At 46.2% G+C, this 22,594-nt stretch overlaps 1 protein-coding gene across 1 annotated transcript in view; it reads left to right on the plus strand.

The window, feature by feature from the left end:
• Positions 1–21,972, plus strand: part of MAP6 (microtubule associated protein 6) — a gene marked incomplete at both ends in the record, with an annotated part of 44,496 nt that extends 22,524 nt beyond the window's left edge. The window contains 3 exons of the mRNA XM_082052277.1: positions 6,102–6,315; positions 8,669–8,865; positions 21,903–21,972. Of these exons, the coding sequence (XP_081908403.1) occupies positions 6,102–6,315; positions 8,669–8,865; positions 21,903–21,972 (481 nt within the window). The remainder of the gene's footprint in view (positions 1–6,101; positions 6,316–8,668; positions 8,866–21,902) is intronic.
• Positions 21,973–22,594: the final 622 nt, after the last annotated feature.

Consider the following 22,594-nt stretch of genomic DNA (forward strand, 5'->3'; position numbering starts at 1 on the left):
ACTCCACCGTGTAGTTGCTGGTCTCCCTTTTCTGCACCATTCATTATTTCATGCGTACAAATCGGTATGAGCGAATTGGGCTGACTCAGTGCCAGTAAAACTGTCAGCAGAGTAAATTTAGCATCCTGTGCTGATTCTGAACAAATGTAACTTCTCTTTAAAGTCCTTCAAAGTAGGTGGAAGCTTTGAAGTGGTTAAACCTGGCCCCATCTGCCCCTCCTGGCTTCACTCTGGCATCAATAGATGAAGTTAATCTAAGCCTATGTGAGTGTTGGTGAGCATCTCCAGAGATGGCTGCATACCATAGTTTGGAGCTCATATCAACCCCATGTCCCCTGGCTGGGGTGGAGGAAGTTCTTCAAGTCACCCTCATGTGCAGCCTCCTTTAGCAATCCTCAGCCAAGGGGAAAAAGCAATTAAAATAAAATAAGCAGGTTGGATGAAGCCCTGTGGAAGGGCAGTGTGGTGGACGCTGATAGATGTGGAGAGCAACTCTTGGCTTTAATGGATATTTATCAGGCCACCGCATCCCCAGGCTACTGTCATCTTATAAGATGATCTGCTACCTATTAATTTGCAAGACATCTGTCCCATCCGGTGCAGCCCTATATTCCTATTAGGTCTATAGATGGCTATCGGGGCTCTGAGCAACCTGATATGGGTGAAGATGTCCCTGATCATGGCAGGGGTTGGACTAGGTGAGCTTTGAAGGTCCCTTCCAACCAAAACTATTCTATGGTTCTGTGATTCTGTCTTCACTGGCAATTTTTCCCGATACACTTGGCTTACAAAAGGTCGTCTGATCGGACATATATTCATTTTTGTTTAGTTTCATTTCAGTTTCCATTTCAGGTCAGTACTGAGTTCCCTACTGTTTCTAATTACTCTTTGTAAGACTAGGAGGTGTGTAATTTACTGCTATTTCAGTTCATCCCTTCCATTTCATTCCAAGATTGCAATCCTTAAATTTTTCAGCAAAATTAATGCTGTTCCCTTAGATAAAGGATTACAGAGCTGGACTAACCTATACCTGTTGGATGTGTCCATACTGATGCTAGTCCATGCCTGTGACTCACCTGTGTGGTGTGAACAAAGGCTTTTGCTCAAGTTTTAGGTGAGCTTTAAGGCTGAGCTCTTTTGGCATGGCATCTAAGATGCTCCTGAAATACTTCCAGAGCTAATTTTGTGTGGAGCCATCTATGGTCATCCAGATGACACTATCACCTGCTCTCAAAGCAGGGAGAAATAACATTTTCAGGATACAATTCAGATGGCAGCTGGAATTTGCAACTTCTGGGCATCTTCATCACAAATTGGTGTAGGGATGTTAAGTAGCAAGGAGGGATGTCTCAGCACTGCATGGGCTTTCTAAAAGCCAGGGTTAGTTTTAGCATTACCGGAGCAACTGATAAGATAGATTGGATATTAGGAACTTTTATTTTCATGGAAAGGGCTGGTGGGCATTGGAACAGGCTGCCCAGGGCAGTGATAGAGTCACCATCCCTGGAGGGGTTGAGCAGACGTGGAGATTAAATTCTTGGGGACATGGTTTAGTGCCAGCATTTGGTTAATGGTTGGACTCAATCATCTTGAGGGTCTCTTCCAACCAAAATTATTCTATGATTCTGGTACTTTGGAGAACAGATATTTTCACTAGTCCCAGAGGACCAAAAAGAATCAACTCTTAAAGCCGCTGCTTTTCTTCTCACTTGTTTGCTCACTGTTGGGACAACATGAGCTCAAGATGACATAGAACCATATCGGACAGGCATTTGATGAAGAGTCACCAGACCTGGAAGGGCAATTCACAGAATCAAAGAATGGTTGGGGTTGGAAGGGACCTCTGGAGATCATCCAGTCCAACCCACCTGCTAAAGCAGGTTCACCAGAGCAGATCACACAGGGTCACATCCAGTTGGGTTTGAATGTCTCCACAGAAGGAGACTCCACAGCCTCTCTGGGCAGCCTGGGCCAGGCTCTGGCACCTTCAAAGTAAAGAAGAGACATAAACATGGCGATGTTTATGTCTCATTAGGATTTAAGTCACCTTCCTGAGACATTCCCCAATCCCTACAATCAACAGAGATGCAGACTCCAAGCAGGGCACCTCCCTCTTCATTTATACTTTGCATTAGTAAATTCAATGTGTCTGGCACTGAAGTGTGATGATCCATGCTGTGAAGCTGCTAGCACACTCCTGCCTACATTTTTTGGCCCAGGAAAACTAGTACTTTCCCAAGTGATTGTTGGGCTGTGTTCAGGAGCTGATGTATTCCAAGGGCAGATCCCAATGTGCTGTTTTCCCTCACTTATCTGTGGTGTAGACAGAGACATTTAGGAATTAGCACTTTCGTGCTAATGAACCATGGTAACCTGTGGTTTTGGGCATGGACACAGCCATCACAGAATAGCGTGTGTCTCTTCTGATAACTCTTTTTTACAGTTTATGTGTTTCCTGAATATCAAAAACAGGCTGAGATCAGCTTGCTAGGCCCTGTGTAGCTGTAGGAAATGGTCTGAGTTTCTCTCCTCCTTCCACTGCTTCTGCAAGCTCTGGATAGCAGAGATGTAGAATTAGGCACACTGGGTGCTTGAGCATGGTCATAGCATGAAGTGGCTGGTCCATCCCAGGTGTGGTAGGACTCCATACAAACGTGGCCCATGCTCTCTCGCATGCTTGAGGGGACCGACCCTACTGTAATAGCTGATGATGTGATATCCTGCATATTTGCCCAAAAAGGGATTTAGAATCATGGAATCATTTCGGTTGGAAGAGACCCTCAGGATCGTCAAATCCAACCATAAGCTAACCTAACTCTAGTACTAAACCATGTCCTATTTAGAATAGAATCATAAAGGTTAGAAGAGACCTTAAAGCTCCCCCAGTGCCACCCCTGCCATGAGCAGGGACATCTTCACCAGCTCAGGTTGCTCAGAGCCCCGTCCAGCCTGGCCTGGGATGTCTCCAGGGATGGGGCATCCACCACCTCTCTGTGCAACCTGTTACTTCTAGATGTGCATTGAATCCACGTGACATACCTGATATTTACAACTCCTTTGTCAACACTGTGAAATATTTCAAGCACAATAGCCTTCTGTCCTCCATTTCCAGAGAAGATCATGGCTGAGTAGTTTCAGAGCTGGTGGACATGCATCTACCTAAGAGCAGCTGTTGGTCTGTCCTTTGCCTGCAAAACCAGGCTCATCTTGGGAGGTACAGGGTACTCAAGGGTCTTGTCTCCAAGCACAGCAGAGCTGAGTACTCCCAGAATTGCTACATCTGCTTTAAAGTCCAGCCCCTACGTGCACAGTACTACAACCTCCATTCTTTGCCTCTGGTTCTGTAGATGCAAGCCATGCTTAGGTTTGTGGGTTGACCTGGTGGTCCATGTGGGTTGTTTGGCCAGTTGACCTTGCAATAAGTAAGAAAATGAACTTTACTTGCCTGTTCCTCAGTTGCAGAGCACTGTTTGCATGTTCCTCTTGTGCCCATCCACTGCTTTTGAGGAAACGTTGTAATTGTCACGTCTGAGATTTCTACCTCTGCTATAAATATGATAGAAAACAGCTAAAGGGTTCAGAAGCTGCTAGGGACCGATCTGAGTGACAGATAGACGTGGACAGAGAGAATTAGTGCACAATATTATTTCCTTTGGAAAGTAATAATAAACACAGAGTCTTCTTATGGAACAAAAGGAGATCCTAAGAAGAAACCTTTTATCTTCTGAGGAACTTTGGGTCAACTTTGAGTTTGTCAGTAATGTATTAACATCTTTAAAGATGCTTCCTCTTCCTTTCTCTCAGTTCTTCATGCAGAAGGAATATTTTAACAATGGACAGCAGAGAAATATTTGTGGACAAAGGGATGGCATTCACTGAACAGGAACCAAGGGGACACAAATGAGCCCATTCATATATTGCTCATGCAGTGGAATGGTTTTGTGGAGAATAGCATCTTTCAAACAAGCAGTTTGACAGTATTATCCAAGCCCAAGAAGAGCTGAATAATGAAAGAAGTGGAAAGAAATGAAGAAATATGGGGAAAAGAAAAAGCAGGTGCAGCTGGAATCAACAATAAGACAGGATGGAGAATTGGCTTGGATTTGGCTCACGGATAAGATTTGGCTCATGGATTAAGATACTTGCATTTAGGGGTGTATGGTGTGAAGGTCTCATGTGTGCTAGATGTCTGTGTTCCTATTAGTGGAGATCTAGATAGCCAACAGCCCACAAGGAGTTAGCTCATCCTAAAACAGTCACCTATCTTTGGCATAGTGAAGAAATGGTTGCCCTGAGGGTGGTGAGAGCCTGTCCCAGGTTGGCCAGAGAGGCGGTGGATGAACCATCCCTGGAGACATCCCAGGCCAGGCTGGACGGGGCTCTGAGCATCCTGAGCTGGTGAAGATGTCCCTGCTCATGGCAGGGGTGGCACAGGGGGAGCTTTGAAGGTCCCTTCCAACCCAAACTATTCTGTGATTCTAAGGGTTCTCCAAACTCCACTGACCACATTGACCAGTCTGTGTGAGTGGGAAATGTAGGACTGGGTGGGCAGGGAGCTGCACTGGTCCTGCATGTGAAGGCAACATTTGCTACGGGTCCCTTGGACAACAGATGACCTTCTGCAGTCTAGCCTCCCTGCCTAAGTGATGACCAAAGAAGTGTGTATGCATGTCCATTCTGGAGATTTCTTGCACCTTTGGACTCAGTCCATCTGCTTATCTTCATAAAAATAAAATCTGATTATGTCCATGACCATTTGTCAAATTTGGCTGATGGTGATTAAGATGTTCAGAGCTATTAAGGGAAGGGATTGACTGGCAGATATATAGTACCCTCCACTAATTTCCCTAATAAACCAGTAATACAACCCAAAGGTAGGTGAGTGGAACAGAGCAAAAGGGAACAAGGTTTTCAACATAGAGGTCCCATTGTCTCAGAGGTCCTGAAATTGCCACAAGGGCTTTGTTTTCTATGGAAAATTCACAAGTGGGGGGCTCATACCACCACCATTAGGGTAGCTCCTGGCTTGCATTGCAGTCTTCAGAAGCTAAACACTGCCTTGGACTATGTCTGAGCGGGACCCATCTAAGGTAGCAACACACTTGGGGTTTCTCCATCTTCATTCTCAGATTAATGGTAATTTTTAGACAGAAAATGAAATGCTTATTCAAAACTAGATATGGTGGTGCTCTGTTGTGAAGAACTAAAAAATGCAAGAGAAAGAGTCTGTGGATGGGAACCGGAATGTGTCCAGCACATTTTGAAATGTGTTTATTTGTTTTTTCTCAAAAAAACTAACAGCTCTGTCAAAAAAAAAAAAAAAAAAAAAAAAGATGTTATTTTTTTCCAGTAACTCAGGAATTCACCATCACCTAATATAGAGAAGCCATAGCTCACAATACCTGATAAACTGTGCATTTCCAACTCTGCTTGACCTTACATCAATTACTGCTTTAACTTAAACTATTCTTTTATGGAATTAACAAAAGCTGTTGTGCATAATTTGGTGCAATATGGGAAGAATGATACAATTCACTACTTACAACCACGGGTAAGGGGTGTCTGTAGAAAATCTTGTTTCCTTACATTTCCAAATGACCCAGCTAGCTTACCTGCAGGGAAGCTTGCTGAGAAGTGTGTGTCCTGTGTTGAGTTGCAGAACACGAATTTTGGTGTTCCTTTCCAAGTATTCTTTTCCACCCTAACTGCGAGAGTCAAGAGCTGCTTGCAGGTAGCTCCAGTGCAGAGGTGAAGCTGTAGAGACAAAACATTATCCCTGTTTTTAAAATTAAAAAGCATCACAGCCAGCTTTTGATAGGGCACATCACCATTGTCACACAAGTAGCAGGTAGTCTGATGCCCAGGACTGGCTGATTTTAATAGAGCAGCTTTCTTTTGAGCTTTTCCTAATGTGTCAGTAGGTTTTAGATGAGGTAAAAAATGAGCTGTTGGGAGCCAATTTCTTTGTAAACTTGACTGGATGTACATAAAAACCCTTCCAAAGAGACCTTACTGAGCAATGAGGGATTCCATCCCCACATTCCCGCTACTCTCCTGTTGATTTAATTCCTGAACCCCTTTCTTTTCTTTTTGATCTTCAGAAATGAATTCAGACCCTGGATAGACATCAAGCCTGTGAAAGCTATAAAAGCGAAGTCCCAGTACAAGCCGCCAGAGGAGAAAATGACCCATGAAACCAGTTACAGCGCTCAGTTCAAGGGGGAAACCAATAAGCCTTCTCCAGCTGATAACAAATACCTGGAGCGCAGAAGGATACGCACTCTCTACAGCGAACCCTACAAAGAACCGCCAAAGGTAAGAAACGTGTCAGAAGAGACCCAGGGCTACCACTGCTCCTGGTGGGACATGTCCAGCACAGTAAGGCTGGGGTGACCGCTACCCGCTCACATTCCCTCATGTGGCATCTTAATTTCTGACCAGCGGCTGCATCTGTGGATCCACCTGTAGATGGTGGTGGATGAAAAATGGAATACGAGCCAGCAAAGTGCACTCGCAGCCTGGGAAACCAGTAGTATCCTGGGGCTGCATCCCCAGCAACGTGAGCAGCAGGTGCAGGGAGGGGATTCTGCCCCTCTGCTCCGCTCTGGTGAGACCCCCCTGCAGTGCTGGTCCAGCTCTGGGTCCTCAGCACAGGACACACATGGACCTGCTGGAGAGGGGCCAGAGGAGCCCCAGGAATGATGCGAGGCTGGAACAGCTCTGCTGGGGGACAGGCTGAGAGAGTTGGGGTGTTCAGCTGGAGAAGAGAAGCTCCGGGGAGACCTTAGTGTGGCCTTTCTGTACTTAAAGTGGCCAAGAAGAAAGATGGGGACAGACTTTTGAGCAGGGCCTGTTGTGAAAGGACAAGGGGTGATGGTTTTAAACTGAAAAAAATGTAAATTTTTGTTAGATATTAGGAAGAAATTCTTTGCTGTGAGGCACCGGAATAGGTTGCCCAGAGAAGCTGTGGATGCCCCATCCCTGGAAGTGTTCAAGGTGAGGCTGGATGGGGCTCTGAGCAACCTGGACTAGTGGAAGGTGTCCCTGCTCATAGCAGGGAGGGGTTGGACTAGATGATCTTTAAGGTCCCCTCCAACCCAAACCACTTTGTGATTCTATGGGCTGTAGTATGGCTTGTTGCACTTTGGAGACAATAGTACCCTATGTCAAACTGTAAAGACATGAGGATAGGGCCCAGATGAAGAGGTTTTTGCATTGTCGTTCCCCAGAGTATTTTCTAGACCAGAGGTGTCAAACTCATTTTCACTGACGGCCACATCAGCCTTGTGGTTGCCTTCAGGGGGCTGAATATAGTTTTAGGACTGTATAAATATAGGAGTAGTTACATTTATACAGTCCTAAAATTGCATTCAGCCCTTTGAAGGCTGCCTCAAGGCTGATGTGGCCCATGGTGAAAATGAGTTGGACACCCCTGATCCAGACACATTTCTCTTTCTCCTTCCAAAGCCGTAGACATCCCACCTTACCCTCTATTCCAGGAAGAACATGGTAAGAGCCAGATCTTCATCTACGATGGATTCAGAATGCTCCACAGATTTTGACAGCAAGCACTTTTGGCTTTGATGATATTGAGAAGGGCTGAGGCTAAAATGTCTTCCAGCCTTGTTTTCTAGGAGCAGCAGAGGTTCTGAAAATAAATGGAGTCAGTCTGTGCAGTTTTAAATCCAGGAGCATTAGTCTTTCCCGGTGTTTACATTTATGAGGTCTCAGGGGGATGGCAGGGGCAGCATGGAGGAGCTGAAGGCTTCTGTTCATCCTTAATTTTGAAGATGTCCTCCCTATTCTGGGGACTGTAGAAACAGATGGATGTAAGACACTGTCGTGGACTTTGCTTGGGTGCCAATCTTGCAGCCCAGCTGCCCCCAAGTAATTTTCCTCCATTGTGGCAATCTATTAAGGGACAAACAGACTGAGGAATCGTGTCCTGCAAGAAAGCTCTTTTCAGTGATAACTCTTTTTAATGGTGCCCAACAATAGGGTGAGGAGTAACAGGCACAGACTGAAACACTTAGGTTCCATCTGAATATGAGGAGAAACCACTTTACTTTGAGGGTGCCAGTGCCTGGACCAGGCTGCCCAGAGAGGCTGTGGAGTCTCCTTCTCTGGAGACATTCAAACCGGCCTGGACACATTCCTGTGTGATCTGCTCTGGTGAACCTTCTTAAGCATGTGGGTTGGATTGGATGATCTCCAGAGGTCCATTCCAATGCCAGCCACTCTGTGATTCTGTGGAAGGTAGTGGCTTGTAGGAGCCTCTTTGCCCTAAGCATCACTTCTCTGCTTTTAATCTAGAGGGAGACAACCACCTTTTGGCTTGCAAAGCCCCTCCTGAAGTCAGAGAAAGATGAAGGAATTGATAAAATGTTGATAATATTCCCTCTTCTATTTACCTGACTGTGCATTAATCTAGATATAATGGGATCTGTTGCTTCAGGGCCATTGTGACTTCAGGGCATCAACACCATGAAAGGATTTGGCCAACTCAACATGCGCCCAGCTGCTCCCCTCTCTTCGTGGCACGGCATAGCTGATTAGATAAGCAATATTCATGCCCTTTCTGACCTAAATCCTATTTTCCACCTGTCCTTGTGTCTCTCTTTCTCTCTCCATCTCTGTGTTGTCGTTTTGCATGTCGCCCTCCATGCAGGTGGAAAAGCCTAGCGTAAAGCCTTCCAAACCAAAAAAGACCACAACAAGCCATAAACCCCTGAAAAAGGCCAAAGACAAGCAGATCGCATCTGGCCGGGCTGCCAAGAAAAAGAGCGCCGAGACCTCCAACACAGCAAAGCCAGAGGACAAGGAGAAAAGTAAAGAGATGAACAATAAACTGGCTGAGGCAAAAGAGTAAATGTCACTGCACTTTCTTTTCTTTCTCTTTTTTTTTTCATTTTCTTTCTTCCTTTTTTTTTTTCTTTGATTAAATAAAGGCCACAAAATTAATTAGAGGCTTCTAATCTGCTTTTTGTTCTGATTGTATTAGAAGCTTTTCTGTTTTATTTCCAAGGAGGATTAGGGAATCCTTGTTTGTGAGGTCAGATTGTTCTGCTTTGCCTGCACAACATGGCTCTGCACAGAGTGAGGGTCGTGGGAATGCACAAACGGGGTTGTAGGAGATGAAGGTGATGGATCAACTGTTGTTGTGTCCAACAGCTTGTCCCTTTCCTTGGGCTTGGTCCTTCAATGGCATGTAAGTGCCTGTTGAGCCATGGAGGGGTTGTGCTCTCATCATGAGACCCCCAGCCCCTTTCGGGGTTGGCCATTCTTTGGTCATCTCCCACTGGTGCCAACAGGTGGAAAGGTTTTAAAGGCAGAGAGGATCAAAGGTTCATTCGTGGTGCTGTGGATCTTCTGTAAACCCATTAGAATCAGTGACGTAGCTGAGAGTGATTTCCCCTGGTGATACCAGTGGGACTTTTGCTCCAAGAAGTGATGGGAAAGGAGATCCCTTGCAAATAAAGGGCCAAATCCTCCCCCAGGGTAGCTGGGGGGTAGGTCTAGCTGAATCAAGGCAGCTTTATCCATCAACACTACCTGAAGGCCTTGATTTTCTTTAAAAAAGGAATGAGGGAAAGCGCAGAGAGCAGTGAAGACTTCCCAAGCATGTGGCAGGTCAGACTAGGTTATCAGCAGGCTGTTCTTCCCTATTGTTTCCCCTAGGTTATGGATCTCTTTAGTTATACGTGGTTTGTTTTGAATCTTGGTCTGCTTTCTTCACTTCTGGGGTGCCAGTAAACAGAGCTAGATTCCAGAAATAGGTTTAGTTTGCAGATGTGACCTTCCAAGGGGTAAAAAGAAATGGGTCAGCAAGGTTGTCTAGAGCCGTCAGCCCCCATTGTTTTGACTCTACCAGCTGTTGTAGTTCATATTGGCTCACGAGCATCCTAAGAGGTCCGTAAACCAGTTGCTGGGACCCCTAGACTCCCTCTGGGCAAGATCTCAGGGTTTCAATCCTATTTACTGTGCTCTTACTCTAGGAGATCCCCATGCACAGCTAGTCCAGTTGGGAAGCTGTAAACACAGCAGGACCATTTGTCAGTGAGTTTGAACTGGCCCAACAGACTGGCATTGCATACCCAGGAATCTGGGTTGCTGAGTCAATGGGGGCTTCGAGAGGTAAGGTCCCAATCCGAATTTACATGTCTGACTCCTGGATTGTGTCCTAAATACAGAAGGATTAATCTTGATCCCCCCCAAACTGAGCTGCGAAATTGTCCCATATCAGAGTAGCCGCAAGTGAAGGTGCAGGGTTCTTCCTTATTTTTGCAGCTCAATATTTTTATCCTAACATGCGGTCCAGCTTGAAACTTTCAGAGAACAGACAATTGGGAAGAACGAAGTGAGACATGGAAAGCAGGGTAGGGAGGTATTGCAAGAGGAGAGTATAAGGACTGTGTTGCTGTAGAGGTGTTTGAATGAGGGAAGTCTTGCTGCTAGGATATTTTAGAGATATGAAACTATTGAACAGAAAAAGGGATGGGCCGGGAGGGTGAGGAGTCCCATTTTTGGGATCTCACCCCATTAGAATTGGGTCTTTTGGAAACATAAATAAGCGGTGGGCTACAAGGCTGAGAGAACGTTTCCAAAGAGGAGGAAAGCTCTGTGGTATACAGAAAGTGACATTTGCTGGCCTTAGTAATGAATAAATGCCAAGTTCATTGTATTGTGTGGTGTGTCCTGTTTGCCTTGCGCTAACAGCCTAAAGCTTTGAATATAAGTACGTGTAGTGTTCTGAATTCAGTGGTGTATTTCCAAGCTTAGCTGTGCTAGAACTGTGTGCTATGAGCTAGTCAGGTTGTGTATGTGGAAAAATATATATTCATATATAGAAATATATATATTTAAACCTCCGACGTTTAGGAGGAAACCAGGGAAATCCTCCAGGAAGTAAAACTGTGGAAATCTTTGCGAATGTAGTGCATTTTTCGATGTGCATGCTCCATGGAGACGCTGACCTGTCCATTGCTTTTCTGAGTGCTCAGAAGCTCCTGCAGCACCTCTGGAGTGCAAAGCTCAGCTCTATCTCCAGCGCAGCTCGGCAAAAGGCTTGTGTTGAGCTGGTGGAGAGAAGTGCCGCTCACAGCTCTTTCCACCCCATCGCACAAGGGACAACTGGCCAGAGAAGCCTGAGCTTCCAAGACTTGGTGTGATTCCTTGGCATTTAAATGCTTCATCCATCTTCACACTCCTCAGTAACAACCTCTCCTATGGCAGGATATAGCAACAGCCGTGAAGATGACGTGTCACAGCAGGCAGAACATGTCGGGAAGGCACGTAGACAGTTACCAATAGCCCAACACACCAATCTCGTACATACGGAAAGACCATGCCAAACATTTCTCCCAATTATTTTATGGCCCAAAGCTTCACATTCAAGCAGACAGCATGCTTGCCACCATTCCACCTTGAATTCAACAGGAATTTAGCCCTTGACTTCAAGGGTAACCAAATTTTGCCCAAGGAACATCATTAAGATGTTCAGACCACCTGAACCAAGCATCTCCGTGACATTAGATCAACTGCTCATCATCTAGCGCTTCAGGGTTGCTTCTTCTGGGTGAAGAGCATCCATCACAGTGTTTGAATGAAACATGCACAGTGAGTGGTCAGAATACGGCCTTATGTTTCCTTAATACATGAAGTTTTTGGTGGCATCTAACTACAAAGCTAGGTATGAAGTGCTAGTCAGTGGTCTGAATTCCCTCTCTACTGAAGAAACCTTCCAAGAGCCATTGAGCTATCTATTTTAGACACCTCTCTTTGTGTGGGATGAATGGCACTTGGAAGGTTTCAATCTTTTCAGAAAGAGTCTAGGAAACTGGTAGGGCCTGGGGACCTCCCTCTCAGACAGCAACAAAACAGGGATATAAATCCCAAAATAGGGATATAAATGCTGACCTTTGCTCCACACATCCAAGCACACAGTTTATTGCATTGAATGCCAGGAACTGCAGCAGAGTCAGGTCTCAGGGTGAAATCCCGCACTGCTCTCCCTTCCGTAGACTTTACGCCCATTTGACTCACTCAGGTTTATCAGAAAGGAGACAAAAATCTCTGTTGTTTCAAGTTCACTTTGGACTCTGAGCTTGTCGATCCCACTGGGAAAGAGTGCTCTGCTGTTCTGTGTTTCCAGCTACCGCAATGCTGATTCTGTTTCGCCGCTGATTTGTAATATGTTTTGCTTTCCTTGTAAAAAAAAAAAAAATGTTTTTTGCTTTTTACCCTGTCAAAATTCCTCTGCTGTCTATTGCTTGCTTTCCCATTTTCACTGTATTGTACTGTTACTCCTTTCTGCAAAATGGTGCTAATTGCTGTCTGAGCTCCTGTTTTCTGACTGCTTTGCACACCGATCACCTGCTTCTTCATTTGCAACGCGTCCGGCGTAAAAACGTGGCTCCCATGAATTCCACAAACTCTTGCCTCTTGGAGGCAGATAGGAAGTGTCTAATTAATATTTTGTGGCCTGGGTTTGGTTGCATATCACTAATTGTCTCTTGTAATGTATTAAGCACACCTCCTCGTGGTGCTTTTTCATTCTTGCTGTTCTGATGAGAATCACACACACACACAAACACACAGAACACACACACAAATTAATGTATAGCCAATTGATTGTGACGTGCTTGTGATCTTTGCTTGCTCAAAGGGTTCTTTTTTTTCCAATGATAAATAAATGCTAAAGACGAATACCACCTCCTTGATCTTGTTTTCTCGATAAGAAGCACAGTTAAGCAAAAGAAACACCCTTCCAACCGTAATCAGATTTGTGTTGCTTAGAAGCCACCACCAGTTCCATGATGCCATAGGGACAACTGAGCTGTCACAGTCCCCTTTAGATGGCCGCTAACCTCAGACTAGCCTGACGCGAGAGCTAAGCATTTGCAAATGTGAAGATGGACAGTGAATTCATGTGGATGGAGCAGGTAGTTTGCTTTTATTCTCTATATATAGTATCTCCAGCAGAAGGCTGGTTCAGTGAGTGCCCTGCATGCAAAATGCTGCTGCTCCACCTTGCAGGTGTCCACGTTGCATTGGATCAGGGAGAAGAAACCAAGTCCCATCAAGAGCTGGAGGGAGGGGAGATGCTGTGGATGAGCTCGCTTAATTACACACCCTTTTCCAAATGCCTACAGCTTTTGCTTTGGCCCCAAACCACCTGAAAGGCCCATGGGGTGGGTCAAGGGGCTATAAATCCTCATTGAAAGGAGGTGGCAAATTCTTGGGTTGAGCACTTCCAGCGTGCTGCAAGCCCAGCTGCCGCTGAACAGGTGTTGGCAGTGTCTGTGGAAGTGCAAAGCACTGATTTTATATTAATTAAAGCATTTGCTATCTGGAAAAAATGATGCCTGAGAAGAAAGCAGAGCTGAGGGCACAATTTTATTTTAAATGGTGAAGCCTAATCTTAGTTTCATCTCTTTTTTCTTTTAATTAATTTGTAAGCTCCTACCTGCAATTTTTACTTTTAATCACATTTTTCTTTTAATAGCTATTCCAATAACAACCCCACCAACCTGGGGAAATTTGTCTTCATTGGGTTGTGTTTTGAAATCTCTCCTCCAACGTAGCTCTGCTGACTTCCAACCCTTTTCTGCCTTACTGTTTCTGGGTGCTATTTCTCATCTCTGCCTGGTTTACAAATCTCTTTCTATATTTATCTCATCTGTAACTACATGCTAACAACAGTGCTTCTTTCTGATGTCCTACTGTATCACCCTGCCTTCCCTCTCCCTTCCCTACCAAATCCATCTATTCATCCATCATGCATAACTATATGATCTTTAGTGTTTCAGCTGAGCTGTAGGTCCCGGGGTTTATCTTGTCACCCCTCCACAGCTCGTACTGCAGAAAATGTTCATTGTTAAAAGACTGATCATTGATGGGGCTTATCTGTGACAATCCACGTTGGCCAACAAAATGTTTCTCCCATGACATGAAGGTCTGGGTTCTGTTCCATGGTGCAGGATGGGGTATACCATGCACCCATGGATGGGTGTTCCATCCGATCCCATCCAGTTGCCCACACTCATTGCTGGAAAACGTGTCCTTGCTGTCCTGTTTCTCTCCAAACTTGCTCAATGTGCTTTTCTAAGAGACAGTAGGACCTACTGGGCTGATTACATTTATGGGGACCTGGGCTCCCTGGTCTTTAACCATCACTGTCTGAACCCACTGCTACCAACTTGCTTCTTAATCTTTGCCAAGTCATTAGTGAGAGGCACTTCCCACATTTTTCCAAGGGTGGTTGTGAGAACGTCTGTGCAAAGCGCTGGAGGTGGGTTACTAAAAATGAAATGCCTTGTTTTATAAGAACATTTAGTGTGGAGACACTGGCTGGAGTAAAAATAGTCCTAATTGTCAGCGTTGGTGTCTGGTGAGGGGACAAAGAGGGGAGAGAAAATACTGTCATGTTGAATTTAAAGAGTTAAGTCTGCTTCTCACACTCTTAATAACGGAGCATCCGAGTGCAGCTTTGCAGAGATGTTGTTTTGATTGCGCAGGGTGTGAGCAGTCCCATCAGGGGTGGCCATCACTTTACTGATTTTAATCGGTTGCTTTGAAATACATCATGTGCTAAGGGCTTCAGCACACACCCCCAAAGACTTGTGCATGGGTGGATGAAGAGGCCTGACGGTCTCCATCTCTCCATTCCTCCCTGTCAGGCAGGAGCTTAAGTGCCTTGGGCACAGGAATGAGTTTAACGGATTTTGCCATTTGCAAATCTCTGAGCTTCCTTTGAAAACCAGAGTTATAATTATTACACCCCTGACTGGTAGAGCAAGGTCAAAGGATGAGTACGGATATTTGATCAGCTGACATGTCAGCCCTTATACCAATGCAGCCTCTTGTGTCACAATATCCCTTGGATTTAGAGTTTAAAGATGTACCGTTGCAGGAGAGAAACGGGCTTTTTAAGAAGATGTCTCTGTCATAGCTGGTACCTCCTAATATCCAAGGAATAACCACCATTCCCAACATCAGCAGCAACGTCAAATAAAGAGGAGCGGTACAGGAAGAAGAAATTCCCTAGAATGAATGTGATACCATGGCTGTGTTCAGCACTAAGAACAGTATCTTTTGCACAGCTGGAAAGTATTGTGATGTTCAGACATGGGCTTCAGCTCTCCTTGTTTTCAGCAGTGTCATGGTAAGTTTGATCCAGTTGGGGATTTGACTACCCACTGCCACTTGCCCTTGTTTATGTGGACTTTTTGGGTTGGGAGTAATTGCACTAGTGCCACTGGGTTAACTCATAAGCTCAGAGGTCTGCAATGAGGGGTAACATAGCTCTGAATACTTCAGGAGTGGTGGTTTATCGTGAATTGTGAATCACTTATGAACAGTCTGAATTTCTGTTGCAGGGTGCCTTGGAAACAGCTGCCTAATCATGCCTGTCAAGTGGAGGAGATGTGAGCCAAAGGATAAAAGAAAAGCCTACTAATGGATCGAAGGCATCTTTATGCTTTTTAAAATGCCAGCTTTCCCTGCAGGGAGTCTGCTCCCCGGAAACCAGCAGCAAGGACCAGCTGCCAGAAAAATGACGGATGAGGAGTAGTGACAGATCCTAGCGATATGTGAGAGCGCTGAGGAATGAAAACCATTCCTTCAATGTCGGCCGCTCAACAGTGTGAGAAATAGAAATGGGGAAACATTTCTAAAACCCCCTTGTTGTCATCTGCCCACTCCCCACCCCAGCCCCAGACATGCAGCAACCTCAAGGCCCTGAGCAAAGCTGGGTCTTTCCATATCTCCTTGGTGAACCAGAGACCTGCATGTCCTGCCTGACTCTGTGAGAGGTCTGGAGAGCTGTGTCACAGCAGAGGGTGAGGAGCACCCTCCATAGTATGTGGTGGAGGGGATCTCACCACACAATGGCTGCAGCTGGTGGGTCTGTCCTCAGCAGTTTAACAGCACCCAGGGGTACTTGATGGTACCAGTACCCAATGGTCAAGATAGGGAAATCCTGAGATCAGCCCTTGGTCATTGGACTGACTTGCTCCTTGGCCTGGTTCAGGGTTTAGTACCCAACTGAGGACTAGTTCAGCTGTGGCCACCTCACCTGGAGCCAAGAGATGTATCAGCAGGGACATTAGCCAATAAGGCATCTTTAATTTAATGAAGTAGATAGTGCTTTGGAGTTGCAGGGCAGTGAATGTCCTTGCCCACATTGCTACTGCTCCCTCCCCTCTCATAGAACCACAGAATAGTTTGGATTGGAATGGACCTTCTGAGCTCATCCAGTGTCCCCCCTGCCATGAGCAGGGACATCTTCACCAGCTCAGGTTGCTCAGAGCCCCGTCCAGCCTGGCCTGGGGTGTCTCCAGGGATGGTTCGTCCACCACCTCTCTGGCCAACCTGGGCCAGGCTCTCACCACCCTCAGGGCAACAATTTCTTACTCATGTCTGACCTGAATCTCCCTCCTTTAGTTTAAAATCATCACCCCTTGTCTTATCGCAACAGGCCCTGCTCAAAAGTCTCTCCCCAAGTCTCATTGCTGATTGGACTTCTGTGTTCCTGTTGGCTCCTTCCCACGCAGTCTTCAGTGTCCTCAACACCCCACCAGACCCCATCTACCCAGCACACTGTTATTCCCTTTTGCCTTCAGAATCATTTTCCCTCCATCTCCCCTGCCAGATTTCCATGTCTGTCCCACAGCTGCTTCTCCAGCCCTTTGCTTTCTCCCACCTCTCCCCCTCCAGCATCTTTCCCTTCCAGGCCATCTTAAATACTCAACTCTACCACAGACCTTCTCTCCCCCATCCTCCCCAGGTTACTGTCTTGTGTCCGGTCTTGTCTCTCGTGGACTGTAAGCCTTTTCCTTTGCCTGTACAGTGTAATAATGCTCACTGCTTCAAATAAATAATACCTCACCTACTGACTGCCCTTTCATTTCTTGGTGTGGCTTCAGTAGATGTGTCTGCGAGTGCACTGTCTGTCTGTCCTCGTGGCCAGTTCAGCAGCAGGTTTTGCTGCTGCAGCTCTATCCGTAGTCTTTTGGGTTGACCCTGCTGTGTTTTTGTTTCCTGGTACCTTTATTTTTTTAGAGCCACAGAGACAAGCTTTGATGTCTATGTAGGAGCCAGGCATATTCAGAGCTGCATGACCTTCTGTCCTTTGCAATTCTGGTGCATCTGATAAAGAGCTTGGCCTTTCTCCAGCTTCATGCAGAGATGTCCTGGGCTGGCAGGTGGCTCAGCAAATGCAGCAACTGAGGAGAATGAAGGAGAAATCTTGTAGCCCAGAGCAGAAGCAGCTGATGTTAAAGGAACTTCATTTCCCGGCGCAATACAGAAAACTGCGGGTTGAAGTGTGTCAGTGGAAATCCAAGCAGATGTCCCTCTCAGAGGAAGATGCAGAAGGTGGCTTATCAGCAGGACATGGTTCAGTGATGAATGCCCAGGAGGCTTCTTGTGGTTCAGAAGGTGCCCTGAACATCTGTGTCCTCCATCCCAGGCTAGGACTAGACTTGCCTGTGGTCCCTTCAGCCTGTGAGTACAGCAGGGACCCAATTGTGACTAAGTCCCAGGTGGCTCCTTGTCCTAATTTATTGCCTAGAAGTGCTGTTTTGTTTTGTGCTGTCTGAAGCTATGGAGGTGATGCTTCCTTCCTCCACACATGGAAAGATGCAGGAGCAGCTCAGTTCCTCTACCCTTACTGTGACCATCACTGCTAGTGGTGTGACACCACCCCGACAGGAAGCAAAGGAGCCTCCTTATCATGTTGAGTGAGCAGCTGAGCTCACAGCATGGCCATCCATCTGGTTTCATACACCATCTGTACAACTTAGATCTGAAGACCTAACTCAAGGCCAAACTGAAGCTGGTTGATGGACATGGATGGGAGAAGCATCAAGCAGTGCTCGGTCCCATGGGCTTCTTCAATGCCTGTTCCTGTCCTTGGGTGTGCAGGAGGAGACAGAAGAGTTGAAATGTGTAAAGAGCTCCAATCCTTCTCAAGGAGGAGCCTGGAAATTCCATGTAGGACAAGCAAGATCTGCAGCTATGTTGCGCTTGACTTCTCCAGGCTCTAGGGATCTCAGTATAGATACTGGAAAGAGGCAGTGGGAAAGAAGATCCCTTGGTGTAGGTAATATCCTGCATCCTTTCCCACTCCAAGAGTGAAGAAGCACTAGAACAACCTAAACCAGCAGCCAAAAATCTCAGCTGCACAGTTTTAGGGACCGAATGGTATTTTGGACAATATTCCTGCATGCCACTGAGGTCCCTAGCTGACCTTGGGGGTACATTGGAGTCTTCTAACATCTAAATTTCTGCTAGCAGAGCTTTGTAGGTGTTTGTCTATCTGCTGCTTTGCAGGTGGGCAGTTGTTTGAAGTGCTGAGCTCCTTGCTGCTCACTGCACACAAATTTCACAACCAACACTTTCTGTTCCTTTAGCCCTTTCTGGCCCCAAACTGGTGAACATTTCCATGGCACACCCATGTTGTGCAAGCAATAGCAACCTCTCTGCTTGCTTAGATACAGACCCAGGCTGATATTCTTCATTTTCCCTGCTGTAGCTTACAGCTTTAGCCCCACTATTTGATGCAGTTGCCTTTTCCAAGGAATGTGACTGAGGCCAGATATTGAGTACAATATTAAGGCCATTTTTCAGGACAAAGGAGACTTGCGTTTTCGTTGCTGTTATCACAGACAGCAAACTTTGATGCTCAAACACCCACAAAGCATTCAGCAGGGAAAAGTGATTCGCCATGTGCTGTAACCTAATTGGTAATGGCCTTTGCCCAGGAATCGATGGGTTTGTATCTTCTGAGGAACATGAACTTGCCACTGTCCTCCTGGGTGAGGGCCCTAACCAAAAGAACAGGTCCTCCACAGAAGACAGTCATCTCTTCACCTGAATTCTCTGGGACAGAAAGGCCTTATTTCATGGTTCTTTGAAAAAAAATGCCCTCCAGTGCCAAACTTCACAGCTATATGTGCCTGGAGTTGTGTTGCTGCTCCTGAGCCACCAAGAGAGGATTCCTGTTGCCTCTAGTAGCTCTTTCCATGTGCCTGGAGCTGATGCTGTCTATACGGACTCATAACAGCTCCCAGATAATTAAACTGCTTTCAGTGAAGAAAATTTTGCAGCGAAAGATAAATGTCATCAGCTCTGTTTTGATACAAGGCCACCAAAGCACTAAGACCTGAATCTGCAGAGGAACAGGGTTGATCCATGAGTGGGTCCTCCACATCTGTGAAGAACAGGATAACATTGCTGGAGCCCAGCGCCATCAGAGGCAAGTTTAGACCCTAAGTCACAGGAGCCTAGCTCCCTGCTGTTACACCAGGACTAACAAAGAGGAGACCATGCTATATGTGTTTTTGGTGGTCATCCTTTCGTTGTTAGGTGCTGCCTCTGGGAGATGAACCTCTGCTGAATTTCATACTCTTTCTGCATCTCTCTCAGCCATAACTTGAGTAATGATCTGTCACCTCCAATCCATCTCTTCTCCATTTCTCACCTTGTCACATCACATAATTAACTTCTCCTGTATACAAGGGTTTCACCAGGCCATGGTTTGCTACCAGCAGCCCTTGTGAGGGCAAAGATTTGCAAACTTCTTTCCTCGCTTGACTAAGACAATGATCAGTTGTAAATGTTGCTGTTTCTGTGTTAGATTTCATTACTTTTCAGGATCAGGGTTTCCTTTAAACTCTCCAAATTGCACCCTCCCAGCTCACTCTTCCCAAGGCTGGGGTGTTCTTCTCCTGGTGAGATGCAATGCAATGCCTTGTTCTCCCTGGGTACCAATTCCTGGAGAAAATAATATCATTACCTCCCCCTCACACTCCTTCCAGTTTAAAACAGGTTCTGAAAGAGCTTAACTGGGAAGGACAATCACACAATTATCTCTATTTGATGCAAACAAGGAGGAAACCTGGAGATGGTGTGGGACACAGCTTCTTTCTCCTCCAGAAGGCTGGGTCTTAGCCAGCCTGCAATACATGGCTGCAGGATGCTCACACCCATGAGAAAAGAGCCAATGCATTAAAAGGAAGAAGTATACACCATGCAAACATGCACCACAAGCACCAGTTTGCATGGCTGCCTCAACAGAGGTACCACATCAAGGCCGAGAAGGGTGAATTCCCCTGATGACTCCAGCAGGGGCTGAGGGAAATGTCAATGGAGGGTGGTTTCAAACAGTTTGTGTTGCTCCAGGGAGAGATGATGTTGGCTTTTAAATCTATTCTGAAATGCAGGGCAACAGCAAGAGCAGCATCACACACCAAGCCCAGGGAAGAGGTGGGATTAGTCTGGCATTGACCCAACTACAACCTGGAGCATCGCATGAACACTGACACAGGAAGACCTGAGCTTAGGCCCCATAGTTACTGTGTCGTTCCTTACCAGACCAGATGTGAAGATGTGCTTGGAAGAGGTGGCTTGGCATCTGGAGTAGCTGCTGGCAGCCTTGGGCATGCTCTCCACTGGCAAGGACATGGAGGCATCTCCAGCCTTCTCCAGAAACCAGGCAACAGGTCCTGTCCTAGCAGATGTCTGTGCATCAGCAGTATGGACCTCATCTGTCCTGACAGTTGAGCATTTTTCCAATGAAGAGTTGCTCTGCATTTTTACCAAATCCCTTGATTTACAGTGCTGGGTTTACCAGATTCCCATAGGAACCAGTAGGTTGGAAGGACTCACCAGTTTTCCTGTATTGGGGACGCAGGGGAAAGAAAGGCCGTGCTGACCTCTGCCAACAGCTTCTGGCAGCAAATGTCTCTTCACTGGAAATACAAAGGGCAGGACAAAGGTGAGTATTTGAGCCAGATCCGTCCTGCCAAGCCTCTCCACGTTCCTGCCCCACAAGTTTCTCACACAGAGATGGTTGGTCTCACATGTCCAGGTTGGACTGGTTGCATGGTCCAAGGAGTGGTAACTAGCACCTCATCACTGGCCCTGGTGTCAGCATCTCCTGCCCTCCTTTAACTGCAGACTGGAAGCCACACAAAGCCAAAGTCAGTCTGGGGGACAAAGGGGATCTCCACAGTCTTTAATACAACCACTGTGCAAATTTGCCCATTTTAAAGCTGAGTAGCTTTCTTCTTCCTCTCCATCTGCTTTCTGCAGCCTCACAGGTTCCTCCTCATCCATCACACATCTCTCCTCGACCCTGGAGATCCTCCTTCTCTTTCTTTGCTAATTAAGATTGATTGCCCATTCCCTGCAGGTATTTCCTTCCCCATCTCTCCCTCTGCACTTCAGCAAGACCCAACCTTCCCTCCAGCACCCATCCAGAGCTTCTCCTGGCATCATCTACCCTAACTCCCAGGCTTTGTTCTCCTATGCTCCCATCCAAGACTACCCCAGGTACAAAGATGGCCCCAGAGCTCATGCTAACAAACATCCAATGTGTTGTTGTCACTGTCACCTCCTGGTGTCACCTGGGGGTATTGAGTAGAAGTCCTCTCAGATTTGGGATAGCATGTGTTAGCTTGGCTGACTTTCCTGAGGACCAAAAGAGCTCAACTCCCCCACGTTATAGGGCTTTCACCATCCACCTTGAGGGAAGGAAAATGCTTCTTTGTGAGACAATTTTACAGCGAGGTGCTCATTCAATGCAGGTTATAATCAATTGGCAAGCATTTTTCACAGCTGATGGGTGGGCCTGATCCTGGTCACTGTTGAACCAGGGACTGGTCAAAAGGGCAAGACCTTCAGCCCTCTCCCCATTTTGTGGACATCCACGGGTTTTGGACCAGGACCAGGCTCACCAACCAGCCTGAGGACATATCAAACATGTGCGGGCTGCTTGGGGAGCGCTTTGCAGAGCCGCTTGTCACGAGGCAAATTCCAACTCAAGGGTGGCATTTTGTTGTCGTGCTCCAGCTGATTTCTCTGACAGCTTTGCAATGATTCTCTTTCTCTGCTTCCAGGACCCCTGAAAAAAACACTGGTGCTACAGACCAAGAACCAAGTACCTTAGTGCAGGACCAACCCACATGAAGTCGAGCGCTTTCTCCTGAGCGGCAGTTGGAACAAACGTATAGTCTGCATGAAATGTGTATCGTCTGGCTGGTATATAATAAAGCTGATGATCAGAGCTGAATGACAATTCCTCTTGTCTCTCAAGCACTGAGAAGTTACGGTCACCTGAATCTGTGTAATGCAGTTAGCATGTCTGTGCCTTGATTTATACTCAGTAAAGTCAGAGAAAGAAAATGGGTCCAATTCTCCCTTTATTCATAGCTATGAAATGGCACTGGTTTCAATATTCTTTCTAGTTTGCATGGTAACACAGGGATCAGATTTACATCCATAACTCATGGAAGTATCATATTGGATTTCAGAGATTACCATGGAAGCCTAGCAGCACTTTTCAAAAATCCTTGTAAGAGTTAATGCACTATAAATTCTTAAGCACTGTCAGGAACTCACATTTGGATGTCACCAGGTGAAGCACACCTTGTGCAGCCTCTGGCAGATCCCCTTGGTATGGTGTTGTAGCCAAGAACATCTCAGGTCGTTTCCTGAGGCTGTTAACATTCAAATTGTTCATTTTGCCATTTAAGTCAAATGTTGGATAAGACCCCAAAACTTGCTGGCACGGCAGCATTTCTCCTCAGCA

Source organism: Streptopelia decaocto (genome assembly GCF_964273445.1).
Source record: "Streptopelia decaocto genome assembly, chromosome: 1".
Taxonomy (NCBI): domain Eukaryota; kingdom Metazoa; phylum Chordata; class Aves; order Columbiformes; family Columbidae; genus Streptopelia; species Streptopelia decaocto.